At 38.5% G+C, this 23,715-nt stretch overlaps 1 protein-coding gene and 1 long non-coding RNA gene across 3 annotated transcripts in view; one reads left to right on the top strand and one right to left on the bottom strand.

Annotated features, from left to right (window-relative positions):
* Positions 1-23,715, bottom strand: part of znf385a (zinc finger protein 385A) — a 73,334-nt gene that overhangs the window by 5,283 nt on the left and 44,336 nt on the right. For both annotated transcript variants that reach the window (XM_028016344.1, XM_028016351.1), the window contains 5 exons: positions 21,084-21,194; positions 12,156-12,330; positions 4,101-4,454; positions 559-743; positions 198-290 (listed from right to left, as the gene is read on the bottom strand). In XM_028016344.1, the coding sequence (XP_027872145.1) occupies positions 198-290; positions 559-743; positions 4,101-4,454; positions 12,156-12,330; positions 21,084-21,194 (918 nt within the window). The remainder of the gene's footprint in view (positions 1-197; positions 291-558; positions 744-4,100; positions 4,455-12,155; positions 12,331-21,083; positions 21,195-23,715) is intronic.
* LOC114143943 (uncharacterized) lies at positions 17,457-18,403 on the top strand. Its single transcript, XR_003595360.1, has 2 exons — positions 17,457-17,746; positions 18,081-18,403. It is a non-coding gene; the product is annotated as an uncharacterized LOC114143943 (long non-coding RNA).

The following is a 23,715-nucleotide window of genomic DNA, read 5'->3' as shown; positions in this document are numbered from 1 at the left end:
AAATCAGTTTAAGCCCGACTAGCTGACAGTTTTCTGTAAACTTGCAATATGGGTCACGGTTCCTTCATAATACAGTATGACCTAGTATTATCAATAGCTTCAAGACCTTCCTTCAAAAAATGAAGGAATCTATCAATTTTTAGAATCAATGTTTGTTTGATGAACTGTGTAACAGGGGACAGAAGTCAAAGCGTTACCGTCAGATCCGCCCCCCTGTGCTTCTTATGTCGGCTGAGGAGGGGGTTAGGCTTTCCTGCCATGCCGTCCCGGTGCCGCCGGCTTGATATGTGCTAAAAACACACAACAAAGGAGACCAAGTTTGTGGTTTGGATACTTTTCTTGATTATGTACTGATTCAAAAATATTTCATTCACCACTATAAGTTGTGTTTAAAAAAAATTAACTTTACTGACTGCCACAAGATTTTCTAATGTTGTGAAGTCTGAATTTAAATTCAGGAAATGTATGGGTTTTTTTTAGATTCAGTGTATGGAAAACAATATAATTTATGCTTCTCAGACTCAAAGGGAAGGATGATAAAAAAAATCTTCCACCTACCTGTTTGAGTTGCAGTTCAGAGTTCACCCGCACGTTGCAAATCTCACAGTGGAAGGTTCGTTCCTGAGTGTTGGGGTCCACTGGCCCCCCTCCCTGCTCTCCAATGGGCTTTGGACCTAGGCGAGGGTACGCCTTAATAGGACCAAGCCCGCTTCGTGCCTCCAGTATGGTTTTGTGTTTAGTGCCTGAAGGCAGATAAACACAAACAAACACACAACAACACATTTTTAAAAGTCTTCTGGATAGAAAAATTTTAACACAGAGGGTAAAATAATGCAGATTAGCTAAATCTCCATGATCACAAAATGACTAGATATCGTCTACTTCCTCAATAAAATAAATTAAAACACGATGCATCACTGTTCAGCTCAAATTACAGATGCAGAAACAATGAAATAGAAGAAAAATAATTAAACTTGACAAGAGTGTGAAGTACTGCGTGGCTTCATCAATAAATCAATAACCATTAAAGTGGAACAGAAATCTGAACTCTTCAGTTGGATAAAGCTTTTGTCCACAAGATGGCAGTAAGACGACAGCTGTACAAATGTCAGAGTGAGACATTAGATAAAAATATCCTCTTATGTTGATACTTTCGTAACTTATTAAAAATAGAAAAATGAAACATTGCGAACCACAGCACATTATGTACCATCTGTGGTTTGAGAAAAAAATATATTTCCACAACAAAAAGAAGAAACGATACTAAGAAAGTTTAAAAATTGACCATCTTTCTAAAAGATTTCTTAAATATTTTAGTCATGAAAGTACTTGACTATATAAGCTTTTAATACTGTTAAATTGGGTCAAAATACAGAAGATGTGATGAATTAGACATTAAAAATAAGTAAAAAATAGAAATAATACTACTACACTCCTCAGAACTGAAAGAAAACCATTCAACCCTCATCAGCTCTAACTTTGACACAGTCTGGATTGAATTTGAATAATTTTTTAAATCCCTTTGAACAAAGCAAAGGTCACCCAGAGGAAGGAGAAATTATGAGAGTGGGGTGCAGCGTGGAGAACGTGGAGGCGTCGTTGCAGGGACGCAACTGCACTGATAAGTTTTACTTCAAGGCAAAACTGTGCTCTCTGTTTTATTTTGGTCTGAGCACTGAGGATGGCCCTGGAGATCCGTTTGTCTTTGTAAGCTTGACTCACTTTATAAACACAAGTGTGGATGGCTTTCACTCCAAGAATCAAAAACAGAAAATGTTTGGAATAAAACAAAATGTTGAAATGAAATTACTTTGTAATCTTTTTTTATTTTTTTGCCATTTTTGCGTGTTTGGCACTTAATCCTTCTGCCACGCACTTGGTTCAAGCATCTGTCTCTGCATGACTCATGCTTTATTTTTAAACTGTGAAAATGTACAAGTTTTTTATTTTAAGAATGACTGAGGGTAATTGTTTCCATATTGTCTTCCTCCAACTTTCAGCTGGTTTGACTTTTAGTTTTCCAGGCCCTGAACTCTAGAAATACCCAGCCGAATGAGACCCAGGACTGTGATTAGGAGTTAATAAATTAAAGCACTGTGTGTTCTTTTACTTTAAACATGCATCTGCATTTTGATGAGAAACACTACTATTCACTGGCTCTAGTGAAGATAAGCAACACCAACTGGTCTGTAGATAAATGAAAAAGAAGTCAATCAAAAAGGGGTGAAAAATAAAATCGAGGAAAATTGTGCTATAATGCTGGTAGTGACCGTCTTGCTATTGCTTATCCCACATTAAAATGGCCTTATTGGCTGAGGAAGCTGGGTCTAATCACCCAGGATAAGCAGGGTGTAGTTTAATCAATAATTTGCCAATTCTTTATGGTACTGTGTCTCTTGCTGCTATTCAGTGCTGAGCATTTGCGGCAGCTTTAAGTTTTTTTGTACTTGGTTGCCTAAGTGTGAAGTGAGAACAATATGGTTTTTCAAACAAAAATCTCAAGAGTGTGGTGTGTATTTTCACCCCTGGCCTCTTTTACCCCTCGTACACACACATACTGAGAAGAGTAATCAGAATAAGAGGGGCTGGATACAAATGCACACCACTGTTTCATCTGAACAAAGTATAATTTCCTTCCACTAGCAATTGTGCAGTACATGTTTATTTATCAAATATAATCCCAATATAGCACATTGAAATTTAATAGGAATTAATGCTTTTGCACAAACTTTTTAAACTTCTAAACAGTCGTCTTACATGCAGACTTACTGTAAGTCGGTCTGAGAGGATTAAAGTGAGCAATTGGCATCTCAGGGATAATTGTAACAGTGAGAATGTGTCATGTTTCAGAGCTGTCTGGTACAATGTGTCCAGTGGTATTGTATATTCCTATTTACATCCCTCTGGAAGCGGTTACACAACCCAGCCATCATCATGAAAATGTTTAGATGGAGAACTTTTAGAGAGTATAGATAATAGACCTCATGGAAATGGCAGAAGTAATCTTGATTCAGTGGATTTGGGGTTATGACAAACATTACAGGCCTATGTGAGAGAAGAAAGTGAGCTTTCTGTTGAGTGTGAACACAAGGTTAGAAACTTTGACACGACTCTTGAGACCTAGAAAGAAGTTTTCAGTTACATGGGCCAGGAATGTCAGTGTCAAACAGATCATTTATCGGCTGATCAGAGCAGTTCTTAGTGTCCTCTGTTGTGTCACGTTCAACACTTCATTTAAAGCTTTCTTAATCAATTTCACATAAATATCCACATAGAAAGCAGCTACTGGTATGAACTGATTGATTTTTTAGCCTAATCAACTCTAATTGGTGAGTGGCAGATAGAAACTTTGAAGTTGGAACTGAAGGAAGAAAACTGAGGCCACCAATTTTCAAGATTAGGGAAGAATTTAAAAATTAAGTCAAAGGACATGCAGGTATCTGGAAGCTGTTTTGATGAAACCTTTATTTTCCATAATGTTAGCAGGTCACTCGGTCTGCAAGAGAGCACAGGTTTCCAGTAGGTAACAGGAAGTCTAGAAGTATGACAGCAAAGCTCCTGTATCTTATTGTCAAAACATGCTAGATTTGAAAACATATGTGTTTTGGGGAATTTTTGAGTTAAGTTAGGAGCCACATGTTCTCTACAGAGATAGATTGTGGTGTAAGTAATGCTAGCCACTTAAAGCATCCTGTGAGAGTCTGAAGACATTGCAGTACTAGCAAAACCCTCGTAGCGATTTCTCTCCAACACCAGCAGTTCACAGCGTGGATTATATGAAGATTCAACGGCAAAAAGGCTACAAAAAATATTTTGAATGGTGCATCTCTGATTTACAACTGCTTGTAGGTTCCCATGTGCAGATTTCAAAGTTAAGAAAATCATAAAATTGCCTGTGAACATATTTGCATTTCTTGATGAATTCTATATGTTTAAAAAACAAAAAAACAAGTATTTTAAAAGAATTCAAGACGCTCACTAAACTTCTGAAGTTGTAAAATTTTAATTTCTATAAACTTTCACCTGAACTGCTCTCTGTCTACACATATTAAGCATGTTTTGGGGGTTTTCATTTTATTCAGAATTCAGCTATTACCCACCTTTGTTGTGGGCTTCCAGCTGTGAGAGTGAATTGACAGCCACCTTGCACAGTGAGCAGTACAGCAGCTTTTTGGCCTTATCTTCCTCCGTCTCCGGGTTGGACGGGCTGCTGGAAGCCGGAGTGGCTGACACTCCTGAAGCTGGTGGTCCAGACCCGGGCTGGTCTGAGCTGGCGCTGCCGCAGCCGGGGGAGGAGCTGGTCGGGGGGACCAAAAGGGGAGTCTGAGTTGGAAGAAGTGGGCACACTGACGTCAGGGGGGAATCCATGGGCGGGGTGGGTGGATTGGGTAGTGAGGGAAGGGGCCCTGAAGCCAGAAGGGGCTCGCTTAACTGCGACAGAGGTCGTGTATCATCTGGGGAAATTAAAGGAAAAATGAGAAAACAATGTGTCAAATACCCGATCTTATAGAGCCAACAGAGTAGCTGAAACAGTTAACTAAAGATATGTTCCCCCTAAAATATAATTTTATTAAATGTAACCACATTGTCAACCACTCCCTCTTGGATATAACAGTTTTGGTCCGGTCCGTAGATCAAACAAACCAACAAAAAGCTTTTGGTATTCTGTTTTTTTTAATTTACTATGCTGTAATTCATAATGGGTTTGAAGAAGGCCTTTTAATTAAAGTTATACAGTAAAGGAAATACCAGACTGCTGTATGTAAAGGGAGGAACGCAACGTGTCTGAGAGCTTCATCGTTCCTTGATGTGGTCTGGTTGTGTTAACATTTACCAGAGACAAATAGGAAGCACAGACCACAGTATGTTTCTGCATCTGCCAAAACACCTGTTATTGTTATTTTAAAAAAAAATTTGGTTAAAACAGTAATGATTCAGTTCATAAATTCCAGAAGCATTTTATTAAACAGTGGCGCCAGTATAGCAGCCGTGCTCCCGTCAGACTGCCGCAGGGCAGCTGTGGATACAATCCAGTAGCTGGCCATCTTGAATGGGAATGACTGATCTCATTGTAACAAGTCTTTGAGTGTCCTAATAAAGCGCTTTATAAGTCTGATGTCATTTTATTTCATTCTTTATCTTTGCCTGTGTGTGCAGTGGTGGTTCCTGCAGGAACGGTCCAGGCTTTGACCAGTCTATATGTTGAAGTTTGTGGACTCCCGTCAGTATATGGGGGGCTTGACTCTAAAATGATACAAAATTCAAGCTTTTGCGTGTTCACTAATAGAAAGGCTTTATAAATCTCAGATTCCTTTTTAATGCATCTGTTTTCAGAGCAGCATTTTCTAGTTTGGGTTTAATCAGTCAAAAATATTTGATTTTGAGCTAAAAACAATGGAAAGGCCCTTTAATTTAGTGCTGAGTTGGAAACTTTATCTCTTTTCTCCAGTCATACTTATTTTCCTACAGTCCTTATAGAATGCAAAACATTTCAGCGGCTATACAAACAAGGAAGTTGTTCATGGCCTAATCAAGAGGTAACATTGTATAATGAGCATTTGTGCAACTCCCTTATCCTGGGGCATATTGCCCCACATAAAAACTGCCTCTGCCTGTGTGAATCTATACTTCTGTCTTGTTTTTAATCAGTTACCATATACAGTGTCCCCCCCACTCTTAGTTATGATGAATAAAAATCCTTAAAATAAAATCCTGCATTGGATCCATGCTCTTATACTGAAAATTTAGAATTTAATTTGAGTATGCTCCATTATATTTGAATATTCTTATTTGTTTTCAAGTTAATAAAACAGGAAAGGAAAAGAAAAATAGAAAAATAAATCTTCTGGTGTTTAACCTAAATGTTGAGAATTAATTAGAGGCTTTAAAGAGCAATGGTGTCATTATCTGGGCTTCCTGTATTTTTTAAAGACTGTCCAGGAACTTCTAATTCCTGTGTCCCTTGCGGTATGACATAATCTAGACAATGGAAAATTGAAAATGGGTCACCACTGTGGTCTTTATTGGTACGATGATCCAAAATATCTGGTCAAATCAACATAGAAATGCTTCACCTGACATAAACTACACCTTCTACTAGACCTAAAATTAAAGAAAACCTGTGGCTGTGGAGAAGAAAAAAGAAAATAAGAACGACAAGAACTCTTGAGAAAAAGCAAAGATGAATGGTCATATATCCTTCTAGCTCCAACCAGGTGCCAATGACTGTGACACTGGTGATATTATACAACTATGATTTCTTAGGATTAAATCATTTCCCCTTGTTGAATAAAAGCACTTAAATTAAGGGTCGGGTTTTACGGAAAGTATAAATGTCAGATTAAAGGGCTGCAAAAGCAGGTTAATGTATTTGAAGGCATTTTTTACCAGGGACACCAGTAAGCAGAATAGCTGTATACATTTCCACACATGTGTTTCTGGTCAGCTACTCCCACAATCAAGACCATCGGTATTCACTAAATAGAGAGTGCTGAAAAAATATCCCCCCTGCATTTGGGTGGGGTATTCATACGCGCTCAAAAGCAGAGACTGTGTGGCCCGAACCCAAACTCTACAGAAACCAATCTGATGATCGGCACCAGAAAGCCTCCCATGCATGTAAAACTAAAGAGATGTTGTACAACATTTCTGGAAAGTAGGCATCGTTTGCTTTAAATGCCTAATTCACATCTGTGTGTTCTCATACAGCATTGCCTTTTGTGACAGACATACCACGATGATAGCTGATATGTTTATTTCATCTATAGGCTTATGTGATTATATTGTAATTGGTGCTTTTTGGTTAGTGTGCCCCTTTCAGCTGTCTTCAGTCAAGCTTTTGTAAGTTTGTTCCTGTCCACTGCTTCCCAAAATCAAAATTCCTTTGTTCCATACTGGTTTCTAGTTGCAGGACTGCAATGAACATTTGTTCAACATATGTGTATTAAAGGAATAAAGGAATAAAAATATATATATATATATTTTCTGCTTTGGCTTCTCATGTGACATTGAGAAGTCCACTAAGAAATTCAGTATTATTAGTTGTTTAACAGAACATGCACACCCTGCACAACATATGTTTTGGTTCAAAATCAGTCAGGAAAAAACATGAGTGTGTTGCCAAATAATTAGGAATAATTTTAGAATCCAAGTCTGAGATTGCAGACAAACATCTCTCTGTTTCTCCTCATGCACTAATTAGATACACCCTACAGGGCCTGTATTAATATTTACAATAAAACAGCTTCACTTTCCAGCTTTTCAACACCGAGGGCAAAAAAAAAATCATTCTGCAACAGTTAAAGAAATCAAAGAACAATTTTCAAGAAATTCTATATAAAATGGTCATATATCAAGTGAAGTTAAGCCGTTTTGTTTGATATATTAATATTAAGCTGTAGACTCCAAAAGGAATGTTTTTCTTTCACACAATCTTTGTGCTAGAGTTATCTGACTCTCCTACAACTGTGGATGTTCTGTAAGTCTACTTAATCATTTACAAAGAGGCTCCCTCATGGCCAAGCATAGGAAGTTCCTATTATTGGGGGAGAGGTCATGAGGGGGAGATAATTCAATCCAGATGCTTTACACTTACCCTGGTGAGTCTATGCTGGCCTTAATCCACTTTGGGAAATTAAAGCAACCTATTGGATGGACCCAGGAGGAAAAGGATTTGTTGACCAAAGCATCTCATTGAATGCAAACAAATTCCACACAACAGTTTGTTGTCAACAGACGAAGGTTGCATACAGAGTATGTGTTAAAATCTGTTCTGAACTACAGGAAATGTTGAGGAAAAAATGTATGATTGCAAATAATATTGGGGGTGACAATTTATTTGTTATTGATGTATATTTTGCAAGTGTTAAATGAGAGATCATGTGGTAATAAATCCTGTGGAAAGAGGAGACATAAAGTAGTGATGCACAATTAATGATAGTAAACATACTGCATCACCTTATGTCAGAAAATACCGAGAGAATATAAAGAGGATGGCAGCAAAGTTGTCCCTTGAAATAATTCTTATTTGTTAAAAATATTGGGATTTTTTTGTGATAAATTAAATACTGTGCGGTTGGTTGAACTGAGTAACCAAATTAGTGTATAGAGTCCAACTTTCTGTGATTGTATCTCATAAATGTGGCTGTTATGTGTAGGCCTCAAATGTTTGTTAGAGAACATCAGTAAACAACCAGCTGTTGGACATGGAAACGCTCAGAGCAGGATTTGGTTATGAACATCATCCCAAACTGTCACAGAGCGCTGTTCACTCCATCTTTATAACACAACACCAAGCCTCCAAAGTCATGGTCCGTCAACAGAAACTGAGACCAGGCAAGCAGAGCATTAATCCAAAAAAAGCAGCCAAGAGACTCATGTTAACGCTAAAGAAGCTACAGAGACCGCGAGCCAAGACCAAAGACTTTGTCGACAGGACAACTCTCACTGACATTTATAGAGTGGCGTGAAGAAAGCAATGAGAAGTTCTGTTCGCAGTTTTTCACAAGCCATCCCGGCTACAGAATATGCAAACATGTAAAGAACAAGTTCTGGTTAAATGGCATCAGAATTGAGCTTTTTGATGTTGATCCAAATGATGTGTAGCTGACTACACTGTTGCCATCTTGAAAGTTAGTGGTGGAAGAATCGTGCAGGTCAGATGAGCAAATTTAAACTTTCTGGCCTGCATGTAAAACATTACCTGCTTGCCAGTACATAGCGTTATTGGGAAGGAACATGACAGAAGCTGCAAAACGCTTGAAACTTCCAGCAAAATAGTCATCATAAACATAAAACCAGTATAACAGTTGGATGGTTCAGCTCAAAGTACATTTATGTGTTGGAATGGTCCAGTCAAAGGCCATTCCTTTTTATTGAAATCCATGTTTAGAGTAGCAGCTGAAGCGAACATCAGTGTATCCAGTGTAAATATAAATGCATTGTACACTTTTCATATTTTTTAAAGTTTAAATAAACAAAACAGCATTTTACATTCCTTTCCCCTTATAAACTATACACTGCTTTATACTGAACTGTTTTATAAAACCTTAAAGAAATGCATTAAAGTTCATGATTACAACATGAAGAAAATGAGAAAAATTGCAGGATGTATTAATAGACATGCAGTGCAAATATACCTGTCAAGCAGGTGACTGTGGATTCTGCAACCATTATTAATTATTAAAGATCTATGGAACTCAATGCCAGACTTGCATCCATAATGCATCCGGGTGCATTTTCCCAGTTTGCTCTTAATTTGCTCTTAATGTCTTGTTGCATTCCAGCAACAAGACAGCTAGCAACTAACATGCATCTTGTTTTATTAGGTGCAACTGTCTCAGACAGATTTGACCCAAGAAACTCCTGCTGAAACAAAACATATATAAACAGACTTTGGCTCAACAAACAGAGCATGAAAGACTATCAGCTCTGCGTAACCCAATTCTACTGTCAGGTCCCCACTGTGCAACCCAAGCCATCACATGAAAGTCATCTGTTTAACTGACCTTGGGTGTGTGTGAGTGTTTGTGTGCTGTAATATGAGGGTGGTTTTAACGTGGTCCTTCATTAAAGTAGGAGTGTCAGACTGTAGAATGATAAAGAGGAAAGGCGAAGCAGGAAGGGGGCGGCCGGCAGAGCAGAGTTCCTCTCCAGTAGTGTAACAGCTGCTATGCTCTCTACTGCAGGCCTCGCCAAAACCTCTTCTCACCAGTCCAAATCCCTCAAAGCCAAGAGCCTCCTCTTTAGGGACAACAACAACCACAAAGCCTCTGAGGGATGTAAAACTCCCTCTGTGAACTGTACTGTTGAGCGGGTGACAGCATTCAGATCATAACCTCTCGCAGCTTCAGCCCTCAGCAAGGTCCCCAAATGTCATGTTCGCGGTCGTCACTTCTGACTGCATTTGATGTATTAATGAAAAATGATGGCGCACATAAAATGAAGGTCGGTGTAGACATGGTAGCCCAGGCCGTTACTGCTTTACATCTGTTTCTCTCTAAAGTCAAACAGATATAAACAAAAAGATCTTCTACAGCAAAAATAATCAAGGTCAAAAACAAAGGCAGTTAAGCCTCTGTGGGAACTTCACTCTTCTATCTGAATAATTTGCTTAACCGTATTGTTTATTTATGTTTACACAACTTTATGGCTATAACCTCCTGTGTCTGTCCCAGAGTGGGCTCCACGTCCCACATCACAGTGTCTGTCTGTCCCCAGACAATGCTTTCCCAGTTGAGGAAGGGCACAGCTGCATGCTCCCAGAGATCTGTCTAGCCACCACCGAACTGAAGATCAATCTGAAGACACACACACACAAAACCCAGCATGCATGCTGCACAATCAGGAAGAGGCAAGGTTCCAGGGTCACGAGAAAAAGGCTTGGATGGAAAAAGGCATTTTTTCACATGTTTCTACTTTCGGATCTCCATCATGGCAGGCTTTGTTTTGGTCCCTCGTTCAGTTGTTTTTTGTCTCAGAAAATCTCAGTAATGGGGACTGATTTAAGGGGTTGAGCCCATAAATCACTGAGGGGGAAAAAGACTAAAAAGAACAGGAGCTACAATTTTCTGGGACAAGCTAGAATAAAAAAAAGTGCCAAGGAAAAGGCAGGGAAATGCTAAGATGTTTACTCTGGTGATTTTATCAAACAGGAGTTTCTTTTCTTAATTTTTTTTCATTTGAATGTTTGCACTGATGTCCCACATCAGTACCCTGAAAATGTCTTGTAAACAGTCAGCTACAGAAACCTTTGTAAATGTCAGTGAAACGTGGCAGGTCTATTCAATGCCTGGTGTTTGATCCAAACTGTCTGCAACACAGACAGAGCGGAAAACTTGACAACACAAAAGAAGATGAGATAAATGCAGACAGTACGGTGAATTATCTCTTGAAATAATAAGAAGGGAAGGAGAGCTAAGACTAAGGAAGCAGGGGGAAAGCTAGAAATGTTCTGCTAAGAAATGAGCATGCACTGTCCCTCCTAACCATTAATCATCTGTCCAAAAGTAAATAAAGTCTCATTAAAGTCAGATCAGCTGCTGTCACCGTCCTTTATGACTCTGTGGCGTCCATGTTTAATATAAGTCTCATCTTTATTTATAATCAATCAGTATTAGCACCTATTACCACCATGTTTAAACTAATAAGCCATGTTCTATTCTGATTCAGCAACAAATTACATAATGCTTTCCAGAAGGTCATTTAGGAGTGATACACCACCTTGAAATAGTAATCACTCCCCCTTCGACCTTTCCACATAATGTCATGTTATATCTAACTACTTCAATGTATTTTATTGGGATTTTATGTAAAAGTATTGCGTAATTTTGCAGTGGAAGGAAAATGATACGATGTGTATTGATGTTAATCTTTCACTGGAGTCATAACTGCAAATCCTTTGGGGTTTATCTACTAGGTCTGAAATTACTGCCATTCTGAGCCTCAACTCAGTCTGACTGAACGCAGAGTGTCTGTAAACATAAATAAAGTTTGTGTTGTAGAAATAAATGCTTACTCAGTTGGACTCTGTTCGCTAATTCGATGATTATAGGCAGTTGGTTGAACTGGATTTAATTCAGGGGGTATGAGAGTAAAAGGTGTGATCACAAATGCTTTTTATATATACATTTTTTTGTAAAAAAAAAAAATTGAAAATCATGTATCAATTTCCTACCACTACAAAGTTATAAAACTACCGTACCTTGTGCTAGTCTATCACACAAAAAGCCAAATAAATACATTGACGTCTGTGGTTGGAATGTGACAAAAGGTAAGAAAAATATCCAAGGTGTGTGAATCCAGGCAGCTTGTAATAATTTGTTGGCTTGACTCTCAAGCTCAGTTTGATTTACTGAAACTGGGCTTAACTGTGAATCAGAAAAATATTTTACTGTATACTAATCTGTTTTCAGCAGGCTTTGTGAGGTAGCGTTTCTGCAGCCAAATGCAACAGCACAAAAAACTTCCTTTTTTTTTCAGCAAGTTACTGCAAAGCCACTGTGATTAAAATACTTTGTTATTCTTGCATATTTCCCATCATGCATAACGTGAACGCCAATCCTTGAACATTCCTGTGTGGAACAAGATGATTGTGTTTGCAATTAGAGGATCACACAGGCACTTTCTACGTCTGGTAACATCTTCTGCTCTCTCACCTGCTTTCCCACTATCACAATCCTGGGAAATGCCAGAGGCTCCAAGTGGAGACGGGGATGAGGTCTGGGTCAGGGCATGAGGCTTGTCCCCCTCCTGGGGGCGACTCTTGGACGTTTCAATGCCTTTAACTCTCCTGGCATGGCGGTTCCCCTTGTAATGGGCCTCCGCCTGGCTCTGTGAGACAAAAAGGAATGCAAGTTTGTATGTTGAAAGAATACACCACTAACAACAAGTTGAGTTCAGGTAGGATTAGATTCTCTGTCATGCTTGCTGTTGAAACCATGGCCATTTGCTGCCACTTTAATTACTCTATTTAGAAGTCTATAGAGAGACAGGAAGCTTCAGGAGGAGGCAGATTACAAGGAAGATAAGATAAAATGATGCAAGGATACTTTAATTATATATAAAGACAGATAGAGTTTATCAACTCAAAGTTTCGATTGGTTAGGAATTTTTAATATTAACATAAAACAGCATAGTTTTATCGAGATAAAAAGAGATTGTCAACCTCACAATGTTGTTTTTCTAGAAGAGAATAAGAACAACATTTGAATACTATGTCATTTAGAGTTCATTAGAGTAACAAGTGGTGTAAGATCTCTCATTGTTAGAGGAGGAGGTGTAGTAGAAAGCTCAAGGACGCTGATCTGTTTCTAATCAGGTTTAACACCTGAAACCAGTTTTGACAGAAGTGTTTTGGTAATTTGAAAAGATAATGTGCACCTGCAGTGCCTCCACAGTGATTGAAAAAAGCAGCTGTATTTTTTTGTTTTGTTTTGAATTTTTTCAATGTGAAAAAAAAACATTTTAGGAAATTATCTTGTCATATTATTTCTACAATATTCCTATTATATACTATTATACACATATACATTGCTTGCAACTGATTTGAATAGCTTTGTAGAGGCAGAAGAATGGATTAAGGTACACTCTGATACTTGCTGGAGCGAGCTGAAGTTTTATATTTGTTCGCATTTGAAAAGTTAAAAAGTTATAGTTGCTGCTATTTCTGTGGGGATTACATCAGACACAGCACCAAGTTCAGTGTTTCTGTCACTGCTGTGCAAAAACGCTCAAAGGCATGACACATTAGCACCTCTCTGAGTCCATCAGTAACAAACAGAACTTTGAAATAGAAAGCTGTCTGTTGGCAGACAGAGATTTGTGGACATACTGCGTAAAGATTGCTGCAATAATTTACAGATGTTCTAGCACACATGTTGAGCAGCCCTGATGTAGTAAAGCAGACCTGATATTTCAAAGATGAAAGGATTAGGATCAGTGTGCTGTGCAGACAGACAGGTCCAGAGAAAGCATGACTCAAAGTGTGATGAGAGGATCTGTGCTGCTTATGATGAAACAGCTCATCATGCTGCAGTTGGTTTCCTAAAACACAGGCCCGTGAGTTCACAGCTACAGCGTTTGTTGAATGTTAGATTTGGACGGATTGAGAGAGGACTGATGATAATTTCAACAGGAAAGGATGTGTGTCAATCAGGTCTGAGCTAGAGCTCTGATGTCAGAGCTGAAGACTGCTGAAAAGAGAAAAAAAAGTACAATTGAATAAGTGACAAAAACAACAGATTCAGAGGGAGGCTATGAAGTTGGAATGCAAACTCAATAACAGCGAGGTTTAGTTTTACCAGTATGGGGAGCAGAATTCCCCGCCGGCAGCAACTACACAGGAGAGTTTGTGTTTCATACAGTTGTTGAAAGGATGGAAAGAAGGAACACTTCATTAAAGAACTCAGTATACAGTATGAAATGTAAACATGTCAACTGTACATTTTATTTAATTTGTTCTGGACTTTTTCTTTGGCAAGAATACCACTGAGTAATGTCCAACAGCAGACGTGGTGGCAGATGTTTTTATTAAACCTGCCACATATTTTAAGACATATTTGGAATGCAAACAACGAAGGAGTTGTTGTAGCAGATGAGATTGTACGGAGTAGTACTTACACAGAGAAAGAGAACATGCTGGCCAGGGAAAATATGCTTCATCTGTGGCTCTTTAAGTGGTATCGTTATTGTTAGGTTTTCTTTTTACCTTCTAGATGCACTTTATGAACCAAGTCAATAAATAAGAGCTTTTTTTTTAACTGTAAGAGCTACTTACTTTTTCAGATTGGACGACTTGTTTAATGAATGAAAGAAAGTAAGATAATAATTTAACTACCTTTTGAAAGATTTTGTTTTGCAGTAATGTGGAGGTAGCTACCACATGTACTGTATGTTTATGGTGGAGTTTTTGCTGTAATTACTCCCAGCAGAGGACCTGCCTAGATGCACTTTGATTTGAGATTATAACATATTTGGAACCCTCAGCAGCTACTTTAAATTTTGGGGGATTAAATTTTGTCGGATTTCACTTTACAGATGATTTGAATCGCTATGTTTTAGAATCATATACCGCCTCTTGATCATTCCCCGTGATTCTTGAATTACTATTTTTCTATTTCTGGTATACATTTACACAAGATTTAGGATTGAAATCATGTATATTTTTACCACCCTTCCAGTAGTATATTTGTGAGATCAGACATTGATGTTGGATGAGAAGACCTGGTTTACTCTTTATGCTCTAATTAATCTCAAAAGTTGTATGTGCTTAAGATCTGGGCTGAATTCATTCAATAAATGACTCAAAATGTTTGTCAAAACAGTGTAAATCTTTCCACATTCACTGTCTTTTATGCTCAAACGTGAAATTGGTTTTAGTGACAAAGCGATGGAGGAAAACAAAATAAATATAATTTAAATATCATCGTCACAATATTAAACAATAATATTGCAATGTAATTTTATCCTAATATCCTGCAGCCGTAAATCCTGGCTTGAACAAAATGGCACACAGATCATTTCCAGAAGCTAGTAAAGATGATCTCTTGATGACAGACTACGTAGCAGCTAATGTGTTTGTTCAGAGAGTCAATTGTCAGGAGATTACACAGACATTAAGACCGTCTGTCTCTAGCCACAGTGTTACTATATAGAGGTATGTGAGTCAGGAACAACATGCTGGGTAGGATGCAGTTTATGTGCAGAGCTGTCACCTAAAGTCTAAATATACAACACGGTGACAGTAAAACAAAACAGAAATCACCTCAAAACGCACACAAACTACAACACATAGTCTAATAATGCACAAGTCAAATGTGTGTAAACCTATTTGCTGTGTGTCAATTCGTACTTATCTTATTCGGTGAAAAGCACAAACAGGCTCCTCGCTATATACATACTGTATATATTTGGTGCTCATGCCGGTTCTGCATTTGACTCCCCAAGAACGTTAAGTGAACTGATTCGCAATTAAGGAAGCTGGTCTGACCAGTTAATTTTCCCTGAGAGCCCAACAATGTCTGTATTGATTCAGGAGGCTGGATTACTTATAGTTGCCAGTGAGGGATTTGATCTCGATGAGCAGCTGACAGCTGCGATGAGCGCTGAAATGCTTAGACTGACACTTAGGACATCAAGCTGATAACAGGCTCAAGTGTGGAGATAGCCTGGCTTGGTAAAAGCAGGCAGGGGGTGATGAGTAATGTTACCAAGTCTGGTTGTTTATGTTAGCTTCATGTGTTACAGCATCTCAGACGGGAGCTGTCAGGTTGAACCATAAAGGGATAGGCCACAAGTTCTGTTAAAATTTTATAACCAGTTAATTAAAAATTCATGTTTTGGAGCAGTTTTGCAGCAAATGGTGAGAAAATACTGACTGCTGTTTCTAAAACGAAAGGTTCAGCAAAGGATCAGCTTTAAAGGTGTGCTTGCTCATTCGAACAGAGTTATGTTTTTTTTTAAATTATTTACATTTTTTCTCAATTAATTTGAACAAGGTGCATGTCACATTACAGGTGGGAAAAGACACAAACACCTGCAATCTTAACAGGTGAAATAACTGCTTTTTATGTTTTGACAAAATCTCCTCCAAAATCCTAAAATTGCCCTTCTGGACCTCTGCAGCAGTTTTTGGAGCAACGCATGTTTCCTGTAAATTCAGATTTTAACTACTCCCTGTCAAAATGAACATGCTGAAGCACTTTGGCAAAGCCTGCAGATTAAGGTGGAAAAAGTTATGGAGCCTGCAAAGTGATGACTCAGAGAAAAAAGGGAATATAAGGAGATAGGAAAGTTTACAAATGCCATCTTATCCTCTACTATCAGCATCTTATCAGCTGCAAGAGATCTAAGTGTCATATAATGCAGAAACAGTGTAAAACTTCACCTCCACTCTTGCATAGAACTTTACTAAAATAGACATCAAATAACAGAAAAAAGTATCCCGGCTATGCGAATGCTGCTGTTCATTATAATAAAGTCTAAACAACAGGATTATCTGGAGATGTTGAAGTGTGGCTACTGAGCTTGGCACAAGACAAAGACGGGGAAAATGATTGGAAACATTGAACAAATGAGAAAAGAAGAGACGCAGTGAGGAGACAAGGACAAATATAAGAGATGTACATCAGCCTGTTTCTGCTGCAGCAACTGTGACGTCAGCCAATGCAGCTCCACAGAGACTGTGATGTCACTATTGCAGCATGCCACCAAGGTTATTCTGCATTACCCAGCATTTAGCACCTCACACCACCAAACAGCGCTCACACAACAGGGAACAAACCCCCCACTCCCCTTCCCATCTCCTTCTCCTGTCCTTCTCTTCTACTCTCTCTCTACCAGTTTCCCAAGATGCAAAGCTGCTGCTGGAGCTAGACGCTAATCCATGCCCTTGACGAATGCATCTTATAATAAGTAGTGGCAGGCAATTTTAGGGTTTTTCACACTGTAAATAATGCAGTGTGGAGAGAGGGAGGAAAATAGAAAGACGGGGCGAAGGTTGCTCAAACAGGAAGCGAAAAAGAGGAAGAGTGGAGAGAAAAGCTAATGCCAGGTGGGAGTGAGGGAGTCAGGGGTCATGTCGAGGCAAAGCTGACAAAAATTTGTTCTAAAATTGAAAGTCAGGTTTGCTGTAACACTTGGCTCTTTTCAGGAGCAAAACATTTTGGGCAGAGAGCTGATCTTTTTCAATAAGGTTTGTTCTTCTCCAGCTTAGAGAGAAAACAAACAAAGCATCACAGTAACAAAGTATTACTTTGCAGATGTACCGCAGTTTGTCCTCTTATTCTTGATCATGGTTGAAATGATCATGTGAGGGAGGAGTCCGTGTATTCCTGCACAACATGCTCTTAAAAATGAGCCAGACTGACACCTAGAATTGACAAAAACTCAAAAATACTCAACACTTTTGTTTTTGTCTACAGAAAGTTTGAATCCTAATGATGATTGTTCCATATTAATGTAGTGGTATAGAAATATACATATTCCTATACAAATAGTTTCCAGGTGTGACGCTCCGGTTGGGTAAAGTGGGCGGGGTATATAAGCGGCCGCTGTGCCCAGTCAGACATGTGTCTTCCTCATCATTCTGTGTGGCCCGCGTCTCTTGGGTTCCGGCGGAAGAAAAGGCAACATATCGCCAGTGTGGTGCATGCTGCTTTGATTCCCTGGTGGTGAAACGCTATTGTGCTGCTCTCCTCTGCTTCCTCGTTCAGCGAGTGTGTGTGTGCGTTTTTGCCTGGATTGACAGGTCTCCCCATATTCGAACCATTGCTGCTCTTTTGGATCCCGGATTTTGCACGTCATCAGTCAAACTCGGACTGTGGTGGCGCCTATACGCCTTAATTGAAGCGGTGTTTGGGGTGTGGCATCGGCGCGCCGAGCTCGCTTCCTGCAGTGGCGTGACCAGAGCCACACCGGATCTTAATATTCAACTTGGATTTTCTATTTGTTTCTTTATTTAGTTTCCAGCCCTTTGGTTCCTTTAGATAATTGTTTATTTATTTGGGCTGATATTGTTTTTCTTTTGTTGTATTAAGTTTAAGGTTGTTGTATTTGGTTAACTGTTTTTCTGTTGTTTGCAGTTGCTGAGGCCCGGTGGCGGTGCTGGTGTGGTGACGGTGTCTCCCTCTTTTGTGTGCCGTGATTCCTGAGTTTGGGTTGTCTCACTGCGTCTGGTGCTTTTACGGTTTTTTTTGTTTGCTGTGTTTGGTGGATGCCGTCCCTATAGTGGCCCCTTCTGCCGGTGACCTCAGCTACTATAGTTTTTTCTGTTTTTCCTTAGTTTTTTTGTTGTAAAGAACTGGTTTTAAAAAGAGTTTTAAAAGAATTTAATAAATAGCTTTTTGTGTATTTGCAATTGCCTCAGATGTTTTAATTCATGCATAACCGAACCTGTGTGCTTTAACAAAAAGAGGTAATATTCTCTGGGTGAAATTCCCAGGGTGGCGCTGTGGAGCAACTTAAATTGGGTCTAGAAATTTAAATTGCCCAATATTCTTGATTTTAACCTAGTCTCGCCACATTAAGGTTAGTTCATCTCTAAATCTAGTGGACTGTTCATCATTTGAAGTCAGTTTAAAAGATTAGAAACATAATTATTTTCATCCGATTGTTGAGATTCAAGATGGCACAAATGGTCCTCCCACAATAGCTAATAACTTTGAAGAAACCGCTAACATTCTTTATATAATTAAATATCACAGTCAGTTTTTTTGTTAAAGTTAGTTTTTAAATTATGACTTGCTGGATAAAATTTCACAGTCATAACAAAACCACTTTCATGTTCCATGCATGTGATCCACAGAAGTCCCAGCTGGTTTTTGCCTTCAGAAAAGAGAATGGACAATGAACACAAATTAAGATGATCTGAAGCGTCTACTCTTGTTTTTATCTCACATTATGTTCTACAGTGAAGTTCACTTGTATTCTGTATAGCTACAGAAACCCCCCTAGGCTATATGTTGAGAACCCTGCTATGTTTCCAGACATTACATAAGTGAAAATTGAGTGGGAGTGGGTCATAAAGTGAACCAGTTTAGATAGGTTTGATTGTAAAGAGCCAATCAAATATCATTTAGGAATCAATCACATTACATTGTAATTTCTTGTAAAGATCTCTCAACCATCATGACATGAGTACTTAAAAATAAAATTATTTAAGACATGAACAGAAGGGAGCATGATTTCCATCGTTTCTCATGCGTGTTTTTGCTCCCTGATTAATAAGTTGCTTTATACCAACTTTAAAGCAGTCATACATGTGAGTTTTGCAGCTGCATTAATGTCTCTTCTTTACAGATTTGTATCTATAGCAACATCTACCATAACTTCTAAACTAAAGGGCCCCAGTGCGTGATCTCCAGCAGTGGGTCTCAAAGTATTTCTTGTGTAAACATGTCTGACTGCTTCCTGTTGCCTATGAGGAAACAAGAGAAGTCTACAAAGAGAAGATTACAGCCCTGCTGCTGCCCAACCACACTGAAACCATGATTGTAGATGTGCAGTGTATATATAGCAGCGGTCCACTCCTAAATGTTATGTACTGTGCACGGCTGGACAGTGGGGCCTCAATTCTCCCCCACAGAATCAGTAGAATCACACCTAAATTATACAGTGTGAACATATTTTGCACTGATGTTGTCATGTTTCCATCCTCATTATCCACATGACAAAATAAATAAATAAAATAAAATAGCAGATGGTTTAGCATCACTATTCGTAACACACCTCCAGTTTTGGCTTCATTCATCAGTTGGCAGTCACATATGCAGGTTGGTGATGGGGAGGTTTATAATATTTATCTGAAGTGTCCCCAACATATTTTAGAGCTCAGTCAAACTTCCTGCTGTTTATGCTGTCGTGCTTTAAGCCGCAGTGATTGGTGCTTCTGCTAACTCCATGCCGTCTTGAAATAAATTCCAGCGAGGTCAAATGAGCCAAAACATTGACCAGAGAAATGCACAACATCCTCTGCTTCACTATCTGCTATGTGGGACAGCATAATGAGACAGAGAGCTGTCCAGCATATTCCAATGGGAGACATGTGGAGAAAACAATACAATACATTATAGCGCAAACGTAAAAGGTGCAAATTCTTTCGCAATGCAATATGAGATGTGTTGCAGTGTGTCATAACTGATTTTCCAAACATTGAGCTTCATTTAGTAGGCTGTAGAACCGTAACAGTAACTGAAATTAATCAAGTTATCCGTCATTTGGATGGTCTCATTCCTAAATACTGTTTATTACTATTTAACAATTTAATGTTCTGTTAAGTGAGGTAAGTGCCTGGCTTGATTCAAAATTGATTCACTAAAGAATTTCACAAATATTTTTAAAAATAGCAAGTTTCTTTCTACAGGTAAGCCCATAATTATTCATACCATTATTTCGGTTGCAGATTTAGATTTAAAATGAATATTTAAGATTGCTAACATCCCCCTTCTGATTGGAAGTAATATTAAAGTTTTGCAGCAGTTTTCCCAGAATACTGACCTGAATCTAATAATCTGTAGAGTGAGCTAAATATTAGGGTGAAGGCAAGGAAGTATGAAACACTTGTAGGTTATCACCAAAGACGTAAAACTTATAGTGGAAACATGTAAAAAAACAAACTGGGTTTCATTAATGTAACACAGTGAAGATTGTTCCATTGCTTATGAAATAGTGCAACAATATTTATTGACATACAATTTTTGAATAAAATTGTAATAACTCCTGACAGATGCCTATCTCATTACTTATTACAGACAGATGTCTTTGTTGAAAGAAAGTCCTTTTACATCTAAATGTGCCAAAGGTAAGAAAAAATGAAGGCTTAATTCTATATTTTATGTTTTATTTACCTAATTAAGCAAACCAGATAAGGACCATGAATTTTCATAATAATTTGTAAAAGTGTACACCCTCCTTAATCTTACTATTTGTAAAATGCATTTACATTTTATCACAACCGTATATGTCACATGGGATGTATGCCATGTGACATATACGGTTATGGCATGGGATGTGTGCCATGCCATATGATGGCATGGGATGTTCTTGTGAACATCATAGAGGTTCCTCATAGAGGTAGGTTCCTCTACCTCTGAGTTGAAGCGGATCTGACAGACGTTGCAGGAGATGACCGGCCGCTTGGTCTTGACCAGAGGCACTCCGAAGGTGTGGTTTATCACAGCCTTCTGCACGGGGTCCATCTGGGACAGGAGAAGACAAAAACAAGGGGGGAAAAAAATGTCAGCTGTAATCAAATCTTCCAGGTTTGAACTCCTAAAGTTCAAGAGCCATAAGTCAATAGGTCAGCCTTCCATCATCATGTGAAAGATGAATGTGACCTGTGACCTCTGCCTCTAATGGTTGAAGTAGGTATGGAGAGGAAAAGTCAGAACTTGTCATGTCAAAAGACCGAGCTGTAATGGTGTAGAAGTAGAAGTAATTACTATGTCATATAGTAATTCAGCTGAATGGAATGTTTTAGTAGCACTTGATGTAATCTGAATATCTATCTATATATATAAAGAAAACTTAGTGGAAAAAGTAAAACACAGGATGTGAGAAAAAGGTTTTCTACTTTTACCTACTGCTTTTTGTACATTTTATTTGACTATTTTCATTTGTCTTCAAAAATCAATCAATTATTAATGCCTTTCATAATTAACCGATTCTACTCTTAAACCTTTTCACATTTTCTCTCAACACAAATATCCACATATTTAATTAGAATTTGATGCGACAGACCAACACGAAGCTGAATTGTAGTTGCCTTTTTTTTCTAGTGGCTTTTTCTTTCCACTCCTTCAAAACAACCCATTAAGTGCACAAAAAACAGCTGTTAAGAGTTTTCGCAGTTGTCGGATTTAAAACGTCTCCATCAGTTTAATACCAGACCTGTCTTCTGTGCTCCTTGGTCTTCACGATGCTGTTATTTTAATGTTGTCTGACACTCTGATGCCTTCACAGAAGCAGCTGCAGTGACACCAAATTACGCAAAGGTCTATTTTCTCATTAAGTTTGAAGGGCGGCTGGATGCCCATGATTTCATTTGGGCATTTTAGAGCAAAATGGGGTGAATACAAACGCTTCACTTTTCAGATTTTATTATTATTTTTTTTTCATAAATAAGTGATGCACTTATTTTAGTGGCTAAACCTCTAGAAGCTGAAAAATATAAACAGTTTTCAAGGTATGAGCACTTTTGATAGGCATTACGACCGCTGGCAAAGATTATAACACACGCAGACACACGCCTGTTTACAACATCTTTTCTGTGTTTTCATCCAGCCCGTTGCTACAACCCAAACACATGCATCATGACCCACATTCAGTAACACATTGTCCCTGCAGTAATTATTTCAGCTGGGATGCCAGTCATCTGTTTGGTGCTAAGAGCGTTGTATAAATTTAACTAACTAGCTTAGCAGCACCTTCAACGTGTCAGCGTTTAAGCTGTCCTAAATAAATCTGTCCCCGACACTAAAGACCCTGCCTCCATTGATCTAAAAGGGGATCCATTCCAATTGTTTATCTGCGTTTGAAGCTGAATTTATCCAGCAATCATTGTTAGCATTAGTCTGGATTTCCAACTCAGACAACTGTCTGGAGCAAGCCCGCAGCTAAAGCGAGTAACATTATGAAAATAGTGTCTGGGTTTATGAAAGCGAGAAAAATAAACTGCACTTTGTGGTGTGAAGAACTGAACTGCTTTGATGTTTGGTGTTTTAATGAGTATTAGGTCAAAAGATAATGAATGCTCCATCAGTGTTTCAAGTCTGACAAAAATCAGCTCTGTTGGAGATGCTGATAAATACCAAATAACTCGGCTTGTCATTTAATTGGACTGCTTTAAAAAAAACAACTTACATTTCACTCTTATCTTATATACAAATGACTCAATAATTGTGGGAGTCACATTGAGTGAAATCAGTGAAATCAATTTTCTAAAGAGTTAAACTGAAACAAGATTTTCCTTGGAGCTTCTCACTTCCAACTCCTTAAAATGAATAGTTATGAGAATAGGGTAGGAACAGGCCATCAAATGCTCCTTCTGGAGGAGCGAATGAGTGATAGAGAGGGGGAGGAAGATTAATCGGAACAGATTGAAAAAATAAACCGAAGAAAAACTGGGAATAAGTCCAGACAGACAAAGATACAAAGAGAGAGAAAGAGGCCTGGTCCGGACATCCTCACATCACGCATTCTTATCTCATTTGGCTTTCTCAGGCGAGTTCCATGACTCCCTCTTGTTCTCTCCACAGAAACGGACTAAAGCAAGCTCTGCTCTATACGGGCCATAAATTCAGATACTGATACTCCCTTGTTCTAGTGCTCAGGGTTCCCAAACCCTTTTTCACCTTTTTTTTTCTTTTAATCACATTAAAATCACAAACATCTATGTATTTTGTCAAGATTTTTATGCACAGCCAACACGTAGCACTGCACAATTGTCAAGTAAAAAACAACAACATAATTCGCAAACTTTTTCACATGTACATGTCTGAAAGTGTTTTGTATTTAGCCTCCATTTGAAAAGAAGAGTGTAGACAATGACATCTTTGTCTATTTTCAGATCAATCTCAATATGGATTAAAAGAGAGCACTTATGAACAGACATTTTCAAATTCTCAGTTATATTTGTGTCTGAACTTTGATTGGGCCACTTAGACACCTGAACATTTTTTAACTAAGCTATTCCATTGTAGTGATGGCTGTATGTTTAGG

This window comes from Xiphophorus couchianus, chromosome 1, assembly GCF_001444195.1.
Source record: "Xiphophorus couchianus chromosome 1, X_couchianus-1.0, whole genome shotgun sequence".
Classification (NCBI taxonomy): domain Eukaryota; kingdom Metazoa; phylum Chordata; class Actinopteri; order Cyprinodontiformes; family Poeciliidae; genus Xiphophorus; species Xiphophorus couchianus.
The sequence above is the reverse complement of the archived record's forward strand: the minus strand, read 5'-3'. Positions and strand labels throughout refer to the sequence as shown.